Raw genomic sequence first — 14,771 nt, 5'->3', positions numbered from 1 at the left:
TCGGATGTCCCCAGGACCACCTGAGATGGTGAGACTCACAGACACCATTCACAAAATGGTGTCAGGCATTCAGGATAATCAATGGACGGATTTTAAGAAAAGAAAAGGCATTACTTTACTATTTGTAACCTACCTGGAAAGAAACCAGAGCAGTTGATTCCAAAACTACAGACACAAATAATTTAAAAGTAGATTTTCTTGCACACACAGCTTTCAATCCTTTTGTCTAAAGGAGGAAATCCTTTTATCAAAAAGGAAATGTGTGGGTATTTTTAATGGGATTTTATTATCTGATGGATTTTTAACTTTTGTTTAATGAATAAAATGCTCAGGTGTGACATGTGGATGAGTCTCAACCCTCATATACTTTATTATTCAAGAGAATTCCTGAATAGAAATAGCAGTTTATCGTATTATGTGCTCAACACACCCTGCTCCTCGTTCACAATCACTATTTACAAAACACAATGGTCCCTCTTGCATATTCTGTGGTGGCAATTTCTCCTCCCGTTGATGGAATTCATGTTGCTTCCAGTGTTTTAATCCTAAACAATACAGAGGCCCTGTTTCAAATTATTGGCCTTTAAATCCATTCCTTTTAAGCCATTTTCTTGCAGCTACTGTTTTTTGCCCGACAGCATAGAAGGGAAAGCACCTTTGAAATGATTGTTGAGTTCTCGGCAGCAAGGCCAAACCCAGCCTGGCCACCTCCCTGTCTTGCATTCCCCTATCCATCATCCCCGGCCATAAGCAGCCATTGTGCTGCTGTGAGTGATTAAGATAACCTTTATTGTTTTTTTTTTTTTTACCGTGAGCACACTGGCACACATTAAAAACGAAATTTGGCTGCCTGCTCTCAAAAGAAAGCATACATAACGCTGTCCATTTTGAATGCATGGCGGAACTTCCACAAGGTTGATATTATATCGAACACAACTGACTGAATCTAGACGGTCAGCTTTGGAAGATCATGAAGCCAACTCCTAGAAGGTAACAAGGAAAGCAATTCATACAGAGGATGGGTGGCATCCTGGACAACACTGCGGACCTGCTCAAGTATCGTTTATATGCCATGCCCTGGATAGAAGGAAGTGAATTACCAATGACCTTTGCTGCTGTCCTCATCTCTCCCTGCATAGCCTCCTTGTCCTAAGCCCCTGATGGCGAGCCTATGGCACATGTGTGCCGGCACTCGAGCTGCAGGCAAACTTACCTCACTGCGCACGTGCGTGCCTCACAGCTGATTTTCGGCAGGCTTGAGGGCCTTTTCAACCTCCCAAAGGCTTGAAGAAGGCTTCTGCAGGCTTTGCTGGCCAAAAACTAGCCCTGTTTCATTACTTCCAGTTTTTCAGAAAATACCGGAAATGACGAAACGGGGCTAATTTTTGGCCTGCAGAAGCCTTCCTCAAGCCTTTGGGAGGCCAAAAAGGCCTCAACCCCACCGAAAATCAGCTGTGAGGCGCAGTGCAGGTAAGGGGGCAGCGGTGGGTGGGTGGGGGATTGTGTGCTTGCATAGGGGGGACACGCATTGCCTTGATGCTGGCACATGAGCGCGAGTGTGCAAGTGCATGCACAATTTTTGGTACAGGAGCCCAAAAAGGTTAGCCACCACTATCCTAGGCAGTAATGCTTCCAACCCATAGAACAGGATGCTCCCTCTATAGAAAGTGGGAAGGACAGTCTCACTGTTGAGTGACCAGGCTATTTATCCAGAACATCTGGAGAACAAAATGTTCTCGTACCAGCAACAACTACTTCCACACACACAGCAGTTCTGAGCATTTGTTATAGGAGGAAAACTTGATTTTGGAAAGTATTAAGGTAATCTCTATTCCAGATCAGATATTATCCAAATCGTACCAGGACCCCCAATACAAAAAAAATGGACGTTTTGAGTTGAATACTTTATTTAGCTAAATGGGATGAGACACACGAGGAATTTGTCTCTAGTACAAAAGCACTGGATATACACGCAAAGCAAGAGAAAGAAGAATATATATAAAAAGGCAAGTAAAGACGATAGTGCAATGATCAGTAATAAGAGTACAGCCCCTTGTTTATGCAACCCTCTTGTTAATAAATGAGAAATCCTGAGTGTGGCGGGGCATTGCATTAACTCCCAGCTGGCGAGCATACGGGCATGGCATGTTGGCTTGTAAGGTAACCTAGTTCGCAGCAGTTCCCAAATCATGGCCGCTGGAAGGCGGTGGACTTCAATTCCCACAATTCCTCAGCGGCCAAATGCGGCGCCGTTTCCGCTTTAAGCCAGGGGCGGGGCTGATCGTTGCACGCGAGGCCAGCCGGGCGGCGGACACCAATCAGGGGCCGCGTGGCCGCGACTGGGCGGGGCGTTGCCAGGTTTGGATCCGTTGCTTTTGGCGGGAAGAAGATGGCGGCGGCGGCGCCGAAGGAGGAAGAAAGCGGCGCTCCTGCCGGGGCCCCTCCGGATAAAATGGGCCGCGAGCAGATCCTGGACTGCACGATCAATCAGTTCCTGCAGGCGCTGGACGCTGGAGGGTGAGAGGGCCGGGGGATGATGGGTTTGGAGTCGGCGGTTGGGAAACCTGAGGATCCGTGGACTACAACAGCTTTGCTGGCTTAGGAATTCTGGGAGTTGTAGTCCACAGGTCCTCAGGTTGCCATAGTCACCCTCCCCTGCTCTAAAGGAATGACGTAACTAGTGGGATTATCCCCCCCCCCGCTCCTCTCCTGCTTGAAGCCCCGCGGACTTCAATTCCCAGAATTCCCCAGCCAGCTCAGTCTAGCCAGGGCTCCCCAAGGGGGTCCCTATCGACCCCCCAAACGCCAGTGGGAGCATGCGGGGGGGTGTCAATAAATGATGGGGGGGTCGATTGGCGGCGTCCCCTTTGGGGGGCTGCTCCTTATACTGGAGTTTGAGTTCCTTAATACTTTTATCCTTAAGAGTTTAAGGTCCCCGCAGTTTCCCCCAAGGTGCCAAAGACTGAGACTCCAGACGAAGCTTGCAAAAAATAACCGCTTTTTTTATTCTTTGGCCAAAGCAAAAAGTCTGGGTGAATATTATGTCCAAACCATACGGACAACATGCATGTAAGGAATAGCCACACGCTGCGAGAGGGGCTCAGTATTATTATACGCATTTTACGGACAAAAAGTCCGTCGTTAATGGGGGCAACGCCTTGCCCTCCCCTTCCTTATCCGTGGAGCATTCTTTGTCCGTGCTCTGCGCATACTTGGTTATTTTAACACCGTATCCCTTGTCCTTGTGTGCTCATGCTCCCAGGAAGCCCCCCTAATATCTATGGAGCAGGATGTCCATGGGAATTGTTCTCCCGGGATGTGTCTAGCTCTGAAGCAAATTGCAGAGGCGAGAAACCAGAGAGAAAAGGATACAGTTCTCTTACAGCAATGAATTCCTAACAAATGACTTCCCTCCTTAATAAAATAGGACAAGCAACTTCTTTAACAGGTGCAAAGAACAAAGGTTAGATGGACTCATGTCGAAATGTCACGTCAAGAGTTGTGTGTCTGTAAGAGCTTCTCAGTCCCCATCCAGGCCCTGGTTGTCCCAAAGGTGCTTTTTTTCAAGAGGCAACTGGCCTTTCGGGTTTTTTCTTGGACGAGAAGCGAAACGACTTCAAAAGAAAAAAGCAGGAAAGTCCAGCTGCCGCCTGAAAAAAGCCCCTGTGGGACAACCAGGACCTGGATGGGGACTGAGAAGCTCTATGGACTATATAATTTGGGATGGACACCCTTGGAATGCTGTGGGAGCAGGAATGGATTTCCAGAGGGAAGAAAACTGCAGACTACAGGAACCATTTGCACCACTCAGGTAACCCTGAGGACACAGACAAACCTCCAAGTGGCCTCAGGGACTCTGTGAAAGGATGCAAATGACCAGCTGTCTGCAAGGAATAGAAATCCTTCCATTCCCCACCATCCAGTCAGAGCCGAAGAAGCTTCTTGGATGAGAAGTGAAACGCCTTCAAAAGAATAAAAAAGCAAGAATCTCCAGTTGCCTTCTTGAAAAAGCACCTTTGGGATATTACAGTGAGTTTTGTTGTTATTAGGGTTGATTGTTCAGTCAGCCAGATGTTTAGAACAGATTTGGCGTGGATTTGGCCTGTGAGCTGAAGAATTTGGTGATGTTTGGCTCATCTGCTCCATGCATCAGATGGTTATCAGCAGCTCACAAAAAACTCAGGTGTGTCATTTGGAAAAGGTGCTACCAGAGTAGATATTGGTAAACCCCAAACAAGTTTTGTTCTTCAGGAGGTTTTCAACTATGGGTTGACTTTGCGTATGAGAAAGGTAGAGGGGATGTTGGCCACCAAGTAGACTTCAACCACCAAGTGAGGTTTAGCATTATTCCTGAAAAGGAATATTTTGTGTTTTATAAACCTGATTGGCAGCTTCCCTTTTTTTGTCCCTAGATGTCACCTTTTCTCCAAGTGCTACAGCTGTCTCTACAAAGCCCATCCTGAATTCACAAAATGCGTTTATAATCAGTTCATATCCCATCTGCAAAATTCTGTACAGGTAAGTCTCAGAACATGGACATGAAATTACTCGCTGTAATTTCCTTCTTTCTTTTTTTCAGGGCAGCCAGTAGTTAGTTAAAAGCAAATATTCTCAATTTGCAAAAAAAATGATTAGTGGGCTGAAGACTAAAGCATGACAATGAATGGTTGCAGGAATTGGGAATGTCTAGTTTAATGAAAAGAAGGAACCATAAAGGCTGTTCCTTTTGCAATCGGGTAGTCCCTGCAGATTTTACTCTGCTAATCATTGCCGACTCTAGGGGGCGCTGCTCACCTCCCTTTCAAGGCTATTGAGCCAGAGCCTGGACATTTCCGCAGCCATGTGGCCAGCATGACGTCATGGAGCTCTGTTTCCTTCCCGCTGTAGTGGTACCTGTTTGCCTACTTGCATGCATTCGAACTGCTAGGTTGGCAGGAGTAGGAGGAAGATGGGATCTCAGCCCACGGTGTGGCGCTCCTGTCTCAAACCGAGGCTGCCGACTTTCCAGTCAGCAAGCCCAGCATCTTAACTGCTGCTCTGCCTCCATAATCATCCAGGCTGTGGTTTTAATCTTCTGATCTTTCAGAAATATCATTGGGTTTACATTTTAGGAAATCTTTTATTAAAATGTTTTTTGTTTTTTTTTACAAACAGGCTAGTTTCGAAAGCTAGTTTTACCCATTTAAATCATGGCATTCCTAAGTATAGAGTTTACCAGGACTAATTTAGAGTTGCCAACTTTACTAGTACTAAGCTGTATTTGGGCCCTATTAAGTGAGATATTTCATTTGATTAATACTTAAATCTGGAATAACTCTACTCTTAAAATTCATGGTAAAACTTTTTTTCTGGAAAGAATGGGTGCAAAACAATGTAATTACACTTGCTCCATTGTTGCTTAATTATAACTTTAAAAATTCTCAGCAAATACAGCCCTCTTTAAACCATCCATTCAGCTAAAATGTCTTTTGACAATTTAATATGGAGCCAATGCTTTAGCACTTTCTATTCTATTCGCCATGGGTGAATAGGCGGCAAGATAGATAGATAGATAGATAGATAGATAGATAGATAGATAGATAGATAGAAGAAAGAAAGAAAGAAAGAAAGAAAGAAAGAAAGAAAGAAAGAAAGAAAGAAAGAAAGAAAGAAAGAAAGAAAGAAAGAAAGAAAGAAAGAAAAGTAAGTAAGTAAGTAAGTAAGTACCGGATTATTAATGCAGAACACTTAAATGTTAGAATCTAAATCTACTTGCACATTTTGTGAAAAGTTAAAGGAAGTATTCAAAACATCAAAAACAAATATACAAGAATTTTGGAATCAAAAACTGCAATTTCCAGTCGTTCCAAACCAACAGACTCAAGTCTTGAAGAATGTTAAGTTTGGATGTGGTGATTTAAAGTTGAAATTAATCTTCCAAAAGATTGTTTTTCATATTTATAGGATACCATCTAGAAAATTTTGGAAAGGATGGATTGATAATTGTTTGTGTTGGCATTGGAAGAAAATTGAGGGAACTTCAACTCATATTGTCAATGTTCCTTTTGGAGCAATGTTATATGCTAACAGAATTACCGGGAAAACTTTGGTTTTTAAAGACATGTATATTGTATTAAATTATATATCAGCTACTTGGAACTTACAATGACCTGAAGAAATATATTTTTATATTCTAGGAATACCACAAATTATTTGAGAAAGTTGCATATTCTGTCAATTGGAAAATCAACATTCTCTCTACCTTTGGGGAAAAAAAATTGGACAGTTTAGGGAATATTGAAAGCTTATTTTTCTGAGGTCAAGGAGCTAAAAGCTTCCTCTGCTTGCTTTGCTGTTCCTGCCGTTCTCTCTGAGAAATAGGAAGCGCCCCCCTAGCAGCATTTCCCTAACGGCTCAGAACTGAATTACTCGGAAAAGCATTTGAGTTCTGATCCCATTTATTCATGTATTTATTGGTTTTAATTTTTTATACTTTTGTTGCGCTTGTTATATTTTGTTCCATGCTTTGTTTCTAGTTGCTGATATTTTTCTGTGTGCGTTTTTGTGCAATGGATGAGCCCCAGGAGTCGTTTGATTGCAGCGGATAAATGCTTTCACTTGAAGCCGGCTGTCTCCCCCGGGGAAACGGCCTGTGTGCTTGCAGCTTCCTTCACGTGGCCCATTTCACCCATTTGATCCAGGCCTCACCAAGCATTTACGGCACTCCCGTTGGCTGCACTATAGAGCCGTACTCTGATTTTAAATTTCTGTTGATTTATTCGTATGCTGCCTTTATTAGGTTTACAAACAAGTGCTTCCCCCTCTGTTTCTCACCACAGCCCTTGGCTGGGCGGAAGGAGAGGGACTGGCCCAAACTCCCCTAGCTGTCTTTCACGCCTAAGGCAGAACCAGAACTCCCGGCCTCTCCCTTTCTAACCTGGCGCCGTTCTCTGGCTGCCAACCTTTTGCCGGGCAACCCAGGCGGCCTTCCTGCCACACAGCACTAGACTGCCTCTGTCCCCGCAGGAAGAGGTCCAGGCCCTCAAGGAGGAAGGGAACCTGCCGGTGCTCCTCAAGTCCCTGGATAAGCTGGAGAGAGAAGCCAAGGACAAGGAGGGCCCTGCCTGGTAAGGCTCCTTCACACGCAGCGGCATTCCCGGGACTCGCTCTGCAGCCCTTCGCAGTCTCCCTTCGCAGCCCCTTCTTGCTGCCCTCTCTGTTTCTGAGCTTTGGGACGGCTGGGGTCACGCCTCTCAGTCCAGCAACGCCCCGGGTTAACTGCAGAGGGGTGGCCTGGCCCCACTGCAGAATGCGGGGTGGGAGCTTGTCCCGTGCCTTCTCCTGCCGGGAGAGTGGGTGGCCTTGGGGCAGGACTCCTGACGTGCGCCTTCTCTCTGAATCCAGGCGCCCCACTGGCATCCCCGAGGAAGATGTCCGCGGGGCAGTCGTGCCCTACCTCCTGAAGCAGCGCAAATCCCTCCAGAAATCCCTCCGGGAAAAGCAGGAGCGCAACTCCCAGCTGGCCGCCACTGTGCTGGCCGGCCGGCAGAGGATTGCAGAGCTGCAGGAGCAGATCCGCCGGCAGAAGGAAGAGTGGCAGGTGGGGCGTCGCCTTGGCATGCAGTGGGCAATTCACAGGGATCGTTGGTTAGAGTGTCCAGTGGGCCCTTGAAATGCAGGTGGGGGTCCTCGACTTTTATCCATTCCGTTAGCGATCTTTTGAAGTGCACCTGGGAGTAGCCCCTCTTTTCTCTGCAGAGCCTCTTGAGCCTCAGCGACTTCCAGAAGAGGGGACGTGTGCTCCCCGTGGCAGCTGGGGGATTCTGGGAGTTGAAGCCCAACCCTCAACGTCGCAGGGAGTGGGGGGAGGCCGCTTCCTCTTACTCAAAGGCTGTTCTGGCAATGGGCTTACTCTCTCCTTGCTCTCCTTTCAGGGAACCGCTGTCGAAGGCCGGAAGAGGATGGAGACCTTGGATGACGTCTCCTGAGGAGACCTGGCTGCTTTTCGGGGGACGCGAGGATGTGAGGGAGACCTCAGCCACACAGTGAGCCTGGGGGTTTTCTGCCAGGTTTCCAGAGCAGCCCCTTCCCCTCTTGGCTTGACCAGGGGGTGGGGTGCACGTGTGACCATGCCCTTATTTTTATTCCAATATCGCGGCGGCTCCTGCGTTGTCCTCCTTTCCCTCGGAACATTCCTTCCGCAAGCTCTCCGGTTCAGCAGCCATGGACTTACGCAAATACGGGCGCCGGAGGACCAGCAAAACATAGAATCAGACACCGAGTGTCCCTTCGTAGATGGCACCTAGGCTCACGTTTCCAGTTCTAAGTTTGGACCTCTTAAAAGCTGTTGAAAAAAATACTGGGCTAGATGGTCTCCAGGCTCCCTTTCGTTCTTCAGCATCTTTTCTGACCTCCGGAGAGCTTCTTCTCGCCCTCAGCCGTCTTTCTCTCGGGGCTCAACCAGCTTTTTTCAACGCCCTGATGAGCTTTTATTTTTAGACTCCTGGTCATCTTTTCTCGCCTTTTTTTTTCCAAACTTACCTGAGAAAGGAGGTCCCTGGCTTTCACTGACCCCCTTTTTTGGGTCTGGGAAGCATGGAAGAGATTTTGCTAGGAGAAGACCTTAGAATGATTAGAGTGAATTAGAATAGAATCGAGCCGGAAGGGACCTTGGAGGTCTTCTAGTCCAGCCCCCTGCTCAAGCAGGAGAACCTACACTATCTCGGGTCACAGGCTGCCTGGTTTCTTCTTCTTCTTTAAAAAAGACCCCTGCCTCTTCTGCAGAGTCCTTCGTGCGGCTCTTCGGGGTTATTTATGCTATTATCTATCCGATTTATTTGCCGTCTGGCTCACATTTCAGGCGACTGAGGGGCTTGCTGGGTTCATGGGAGAGGATCACCCCCAGAGTCAAAGCTCCCGAGAGCTCCTGGTTCTGGGTCCTAAATGCCTGCCCCGTTTGGCTTTGAGGCCCAGAGCTCTTGGAGCCAGCGAGGCGGCCCAGGACTGGCGCGCGGACTCTGCTGCCCTCCAAACATCTGCTTTCGATCAGAGGGAACGGGTTTGGGAGGGAGGCCGACCCAGCTCAGGACTCCCTCAACAAAGCCCTGAGGTCCTGATGGCTGTAACGCGAGATGCCAGCCAAGGCAGAATCACCGGCAGGCCCACGCGGGGCTTCCTGGGGCCGGTGGGAGATGCCCAAAATGGCTTTTGCTGCCCCCCTTTTTTTTTTTGGCTGGGCTTCTAGCAGTCGGGGAGCGGTTGAGGCCTCGCTGAAAAAGCAAGTTGATGTTGCTTCTCTTGAAGGAAGCAGTCCTACAGCAGATTTTTTTTATCTTTATAATCAGCTTTTTTTTTATTTCAATCTACACACAATGCATTAACAGTGGCGTCAATATACATTTCAGTATAGGTAAACGTAATACCAGTCCTCTCTCTTAATACACATATTCACGTTAAATCAAAATCCTTCATTGCTTATTTGCAACATTTCAATACTCTCTCCTAGTGCCAACCACCATGTCAGTTAAACATACCTAGTAATTTCATTATCCAATTTCTTCCTCGTTTTTTTCCTTTTTAAATAAAAAATGCTCATTTGGCAAGCAATATGGTTCCAGGTTTCACATCTCAGTACAAACATGACCATAGTTGGCTATTCATTTTGTTTGTTCAACTTCATATCACATTAACCTTATTAGTATTAAATATTACATCTATCTTATCCAATTCCAATTCATGTTATAACTCATTTCATTTTTCTTAGGATATTCTCATGCCTTTTTTTACAATGTTATCTAAAGTTGACCTACAGCAGACTGAAGTTCCCCACTAACAGCCCCGCGGAATACTGCTCACCTCTTCCAGTTTAGCTGGAGATCCCAAATTTAGCAATATTACCTGGAGATTTCTCTGTTTTCAAGCTCTCCTAGTTCATAATTTGCACCTCCCTTTCCTCCAGTTTCCTCACAAACCTATATTTTGGTACCAGATCCTCACATTTGAGAACTACCAAATCAATAACGTTCTTACCTATCGTAAGAGGTAAGGATTATCTGCCTGCTAAGCCCTAAAAAGATGAACTGCAGTTAATGCAGCCAACACGTTTGCACGTAGCTGCTAAATGTTGAATGGACTTGGATCCCAAAGTCCTGGCAACCACAGCTCTATAAAATGTGCAAACAATTGTCTCCTTCCTTGGGAAATCTCCATGGCTGTAAGTTGCAGCCGCCTATATTTTTATTTCAATATAATGAATAGCCACCAGAGGGTAAACCTGGACAGGAGGGGAACAGTCTTGCCTGTCCTGAAGGCAGAAGGTGAAGCAGTGGGTGGAAACGAGGAGAGAAGCAACCTAGAACGAAGGAGAAACTTGGAACGGGACAACCTGGAACTGCTTCCTTCCAGAAGCTCTGGGTGCCCCGTCACAGGTGGCTTTTAAGAAGAAACCGACAGCCGTTTGTCTGATGGTAGAAAGCTGTGAGGGGAAACCCTCTCTGGCCATGGCGAGCCATCGCCCCAGCTCAGTTCTGCTGCACATTTGTGCAGGGGGAGGGGTGCATGCATTGGGATGCGCATGCATACATGGGAGATGCATGCACATGCTTGGGGATGCGTGCATATTGCACTTTTGGGATGCACACGCTCTGGGCGCTTGGTGCTGAAAAGGTTAACCATCACTTTATAGGGTTTCCTGCCTGAGGAGGGGCTGCACTAGTGCAGTGGTCGCCAACCGGTGGAGAAAATTTTGGTGGTCCACAGAGAAATCCTCCCCCGCCCCCCAAAGCAATTAATCCAGGCTGCACGGGGACACAAGGCTGCGCAGCCCACATGGCCCGCTCACTCCTTACCCGGCAAACCTGCCTGCTAAATTGCTATTTTCCTTTTTTCCCCCTGACCATCAGCTGTTCTGCTGTGCCAGGAGATTTAGATGAGCTAGAAAGCAGGGAATGGTTGGATTTCTTGCTTTCTAGCTCGTCTTTAAGCAGAGCCGAACCTCCCTTAGGACCGAAGGTTCCATTTGTCAGTTGTTAGACTCCGGTAGCCGATGGCAGAAACACAGATCTCTAAGTAAACCTGTGATTCTGAGGAACTCAATCTGCCTGCCTGCTTTGCCTGAGTTGGGGTAAAAGTTTTGTTTCTTTATAAAAAAATTCAATATTGACATAAACATTTATACTATTTACATACAAGCCACGCCCAGCCAATCACATGACCACTAAGCCATACCCACAAATCAGGCCCTGCCCAAGAATTGGTTAAGAAATTTGAATCCCACCCCTGTGTTTGTGTGTGTGTGTGTGTGAGGGGGGAGAATGGGAGGGAGGGAGAGGTTAGATCAGATCTCTCTTCTCTCACCAACGTCAGCAAGCCACAACTGGCCAAAATTCATATTAGTGGCCCCCCTGGATTTAAAATTATGAGTTTGGTGGTCCCCAAGGTCCAAAAGGACTAGAGCCCCACCAAGGCCCCTTCCAACTCTTATTCTGTATTCTGCACCCAAGGCCTCTTGGGGTCAAGCCTGGTGGCCCCTTGAGCCACCAGCAGTGGACATTTAAGGTTCCTTCAGGCTTCTTCAGTTGCGTGTTGGAGCCTCTCCTATTATGTTAGCTCAACTATTTGATTACATTTGGTTGAAATCACTACCTTCTGCTCCCAATAATTCAGAGCGGTTTGCATTTCCGTTCCCAGGCGGCGAAGGCGGCCACCTTCATTAGGACAGCTGAACTCGTAGTACCAAATGGTTGTTTTGGAGTTTTGAGCATCCTCCAGGCTGGGAGGGGGAACAGTGGCTGCTCTCGGTGCCACGTCTGCCTCGAGGGACGTGTGGGGTGGATGGAGGCGCAGGCCGGGCCTGGTATTCGGCTGGCTTGGCCCCCGCTTGCTAGGCAGGATACAGCGGGGCCAGGAAATTCATCGTTTTACATCTCTGGTTGCGTTTTGCGCCTTGCAAACTCGGCCAGAGGCCCGGGGTGAATGGGAGGCCCCCCCAAAGAAGCCCTGCATTTGGGGAATGAGTAACGTCCAGCCGTCAAAGCCCAGCCTGTCATTATTCTTCCTCTCTCGGGCACCGCCCAGGTTTGAAGCGGAGGAAAACAGGCCCACGTGGCATTCAGAGCGGCGACTCGGCACCGGCCGGGGCTGGGCGTCTGATGCAAGGGAGCCCCCCAGTTTCCTCTCCCCGGATCTGGAAGCCGTCCCAGGGCTCAGAGTTCAGCCGTGCGGCTGCCCCGGACAGGATGCCAGGCGGGGAAAGGACGAGGAAGCGGCGACTGAAATCACAGGCTTCCCTCGCTTTGGCCCAGGCCCGATCTGCACAAACCCTGCGGGTAATTGCTGGTAATTACAGCCCCAGGGCCTTTCCCCCTCCTGGCCTCACTCCGGTCCAGCGTTCTTGGGCCAAAGGCCAGCCCCCTTCCTCTGGGTCCCTGTCCCACGAAAACCGGTGCCACCCTGAAACGAGACAAGCGCAGGGGCTGCACTCTGCGCTGTCCGTCTGACAGTAACCACCGTGGCTTCCAAGCGGGAGGAAAGATGGAAGCCGGCCAGTTTAACCAGTTTTGGTCCAGAGAACCGAGCACCAGCTGTCAGGTGAGGCTCCGTTCAAAATCCAAGAAAGACTCCGTTGTTATGGAGGAAAGGACTTCAAAGTGGTAGCATCAGAAGAATTCAAGGTCTGAGGCATTCGGCGTGAAAATACAGCTATGGCAATGTGTCCGTCTGTCCCCGTCCCCCCCAATAATTCAAACTGGCCATCCAACCTGAGACGTGCATAATGTCGTGTGGAGCATCTTCAGGTCGTGTTTCAGACCTCTGGCTCGCCAGGACGGTTGGCCTCGGCCTGAATGGATAAGAAGCCACAGCTGCCCGCAGTAAGCAGAGTCAAGACTTAAGTTTCCTCAAGTTTTACAGCTCACTTTCTCAAGCCTCCAGCACTCTTGCCCCCGTAGCCCAATTCATCTCCCCCGTTTCTATGGCAGCCAGAAAGACCGGCAGAAGGAGGATTCCTGGAGGTTGACCCCAGGAGTCCTTGCCCTCAATGGAGCCCAACTTATGTGTTGCTAAGCGAGGCATTTCGTAAGGGAAGAATTTTAGGACCTTCCTTGCCACCGTTGTTAAGTGAATCACTGCAGCTGTTAAGTTAGTAACACGGTTGTTAAGTGAATTCGGCTCCCCCGTTAACTCTACTTGCCGGAAGGTCACAAAAGGGAATCACATGGGCCCAGGAGACACTGTGGCCGTCGTAATATGAGCCAGTTGCCGAGGGGTGGAAGTTCCATTCCACGGCCACGGGGAGGCTGCAACGGCCGTAAGTGTGAAAAATGGCCACAATGTAACTCTGGACGGTCACTAAATGAACAACCTGTACTTCAAGGTTGCCTCAGGGATCACCTTTTCTTTCCAGGTTTCCGCCTTGCTAACAGGCTCCCCATTCTGCCATCGGTTTCTCTCGGTTTTCTAGTCAAGTTTTTTAAAATAATATTTTAATCTGCATGGTTTTAAGGTGTTTTAATTATTTTTATTTCGTTTATAACGTAAGTCACCCAGAGTCACCTTGTAGATGTGTGGCACAACATTTTAATAAGGAAGGAAGGAAGGAAGAAGAGAGAGAGAGAAAGAAAGAAGGAAAGAAAAAAGAAAAGAAAGAAAAAGGAAGGAAGGAAAGTAAGTTTAGATGGACGCTTGAGATGCCATTACAGGAACAGGTTACATTACAGGTGCCTGAAGAACCAGGATGGGCAAAATCTTTTGGGTACCACATCAACCAATCAAGATGTGCAATAAAATAAAAGCGGCAATTTAAAAGGAAATTTGTTTTTTTTTCTTTTCTTTTCCTGAGACCAATTCTTGAAAAAAAGATACCAAGCAACTGAAAGGGCACAGAATGAAATGATAGCAATGCCTAAATCCAGGCAGTAAAATAATAAAAAACATTGATCAATAAGGCCCATCATCGACGTTAGAAAGCCCCCAACTGAGTGCCCTAAAAGTCACCCTGAGTTTGAGCGCTTCAACTTTCGTGGGGTTTTCTGTGGAAATCCCGGCTGGACAGGAGCGGCCCTGGGAGTCCAGCCTCTGCCCCTGGCAAGGCCGGGAGGGCGCCGGTCCCCGGAGAGGCAGAGCGCAGGGCAACCTCCGATCTTTGGGCAGGACAGCCAGGGAGCCGAAGGGGCCAACCGGGGACTTGCAAGGCAGGTGGGCATGCGGGGGACCTGGCCTGCCACCCCTCCCCGGCCACCTTCCTAGCCCAGAGGGCACCCTCGGGATACAGTCAAGAGGGCGGAACGGAAGCCCCGTCCCCGCACACACATTTTAGGGAGGCTTCCGTCGCACCTGGGCGTGTCTCTTGGGTGATGCTCAAGGTCCAGAGGCCCCCAATCTTGGCAACCTTTAAGCCATGGGGGGACTTCAACTCCCAGAAATCTCCAGCCGGCCCTGCTGGCTGGCTGGGGGGGGGCGGGGGGAATCTGGGAGTTGAAGTCCCCCCACGTCTTGAAAGTTGCCAAGTTTTCCTCCACTTTTGCAACTTTTTAGGACGAGTCTGGAAGGAGCCCAGACGACTTCCAAGCTGACCTCTGCGTTTCCCTCCAAAGAAAACTCCCTCAACTTGTTCGCCTCCCCTTACGCCCCACCTGGGAGGAGGCTCTCCTCCCCACCCCCACCAAGGGCTCGGAGCTCCGCCAGAGCCGCCGCCCCCCGCCCCCAAAACTCCGCGCTTGGCGGGGCTCCCGCCTTTCCCCGCCTCCCCCGGCCCCGGAGCCTGGCAGCTTTCCCGCAACGCCCCCGGAGGCCGG

At 48.7% G+C, this 14,771-nt stretch overlaps 1 protein-coding gene across 1 annotated transcript; it reads left to right on the top strand.

The window, feature by feature from the left end:
- Positions 1 to 2,367: 2,367 nt before the first annotated feature.
- PMF1 (polyamine modulated factor 1) lies at positions 2,368 to 9,585 on the top strand. The gene is made up of 5 exons (XM_026717711.2): positions 2,368 to 2,517; positions 4,413 to 4,518; positions 7,006 to 7,106; positions 7,384 to 7,579; positions 7,914 to 9,585. Exons 1-5 carry the CDS (start codon positions 2,390 to 2,392, stop codon positions 7,965 to 7,967), a joined length of 585 nt encoding a protein of 194 aa, XP_026573496.2. The 5' UTR covers positions 2,368 to 2,389; the 3' UTR covers positions 7,968 to 9,585.
- Positions 9,586 to 14,771: the final 5,186 nt, after the last annotated feature.

This window comes from Pseudonaja textilis, chromosome 16 (assembly GCF_049901715.1).
Source record: "Pseudonaja textilis isolate UNSWEBS1 chromosome 16, rPseTex1.2, whole genome shotgun sequence".
In the NCBI taxonomy this organism is placed as follows: Eukaryota; Metazoa; Chordata; class Lepidosauria; order Squamata; family Elapidae; genus Pseudonaja; species Pseudonaja textilis.
Note: the sequence above shows the minus strand (reverse complement) of the source record. Positions and strands in the feature narration are given on the sequence as shown.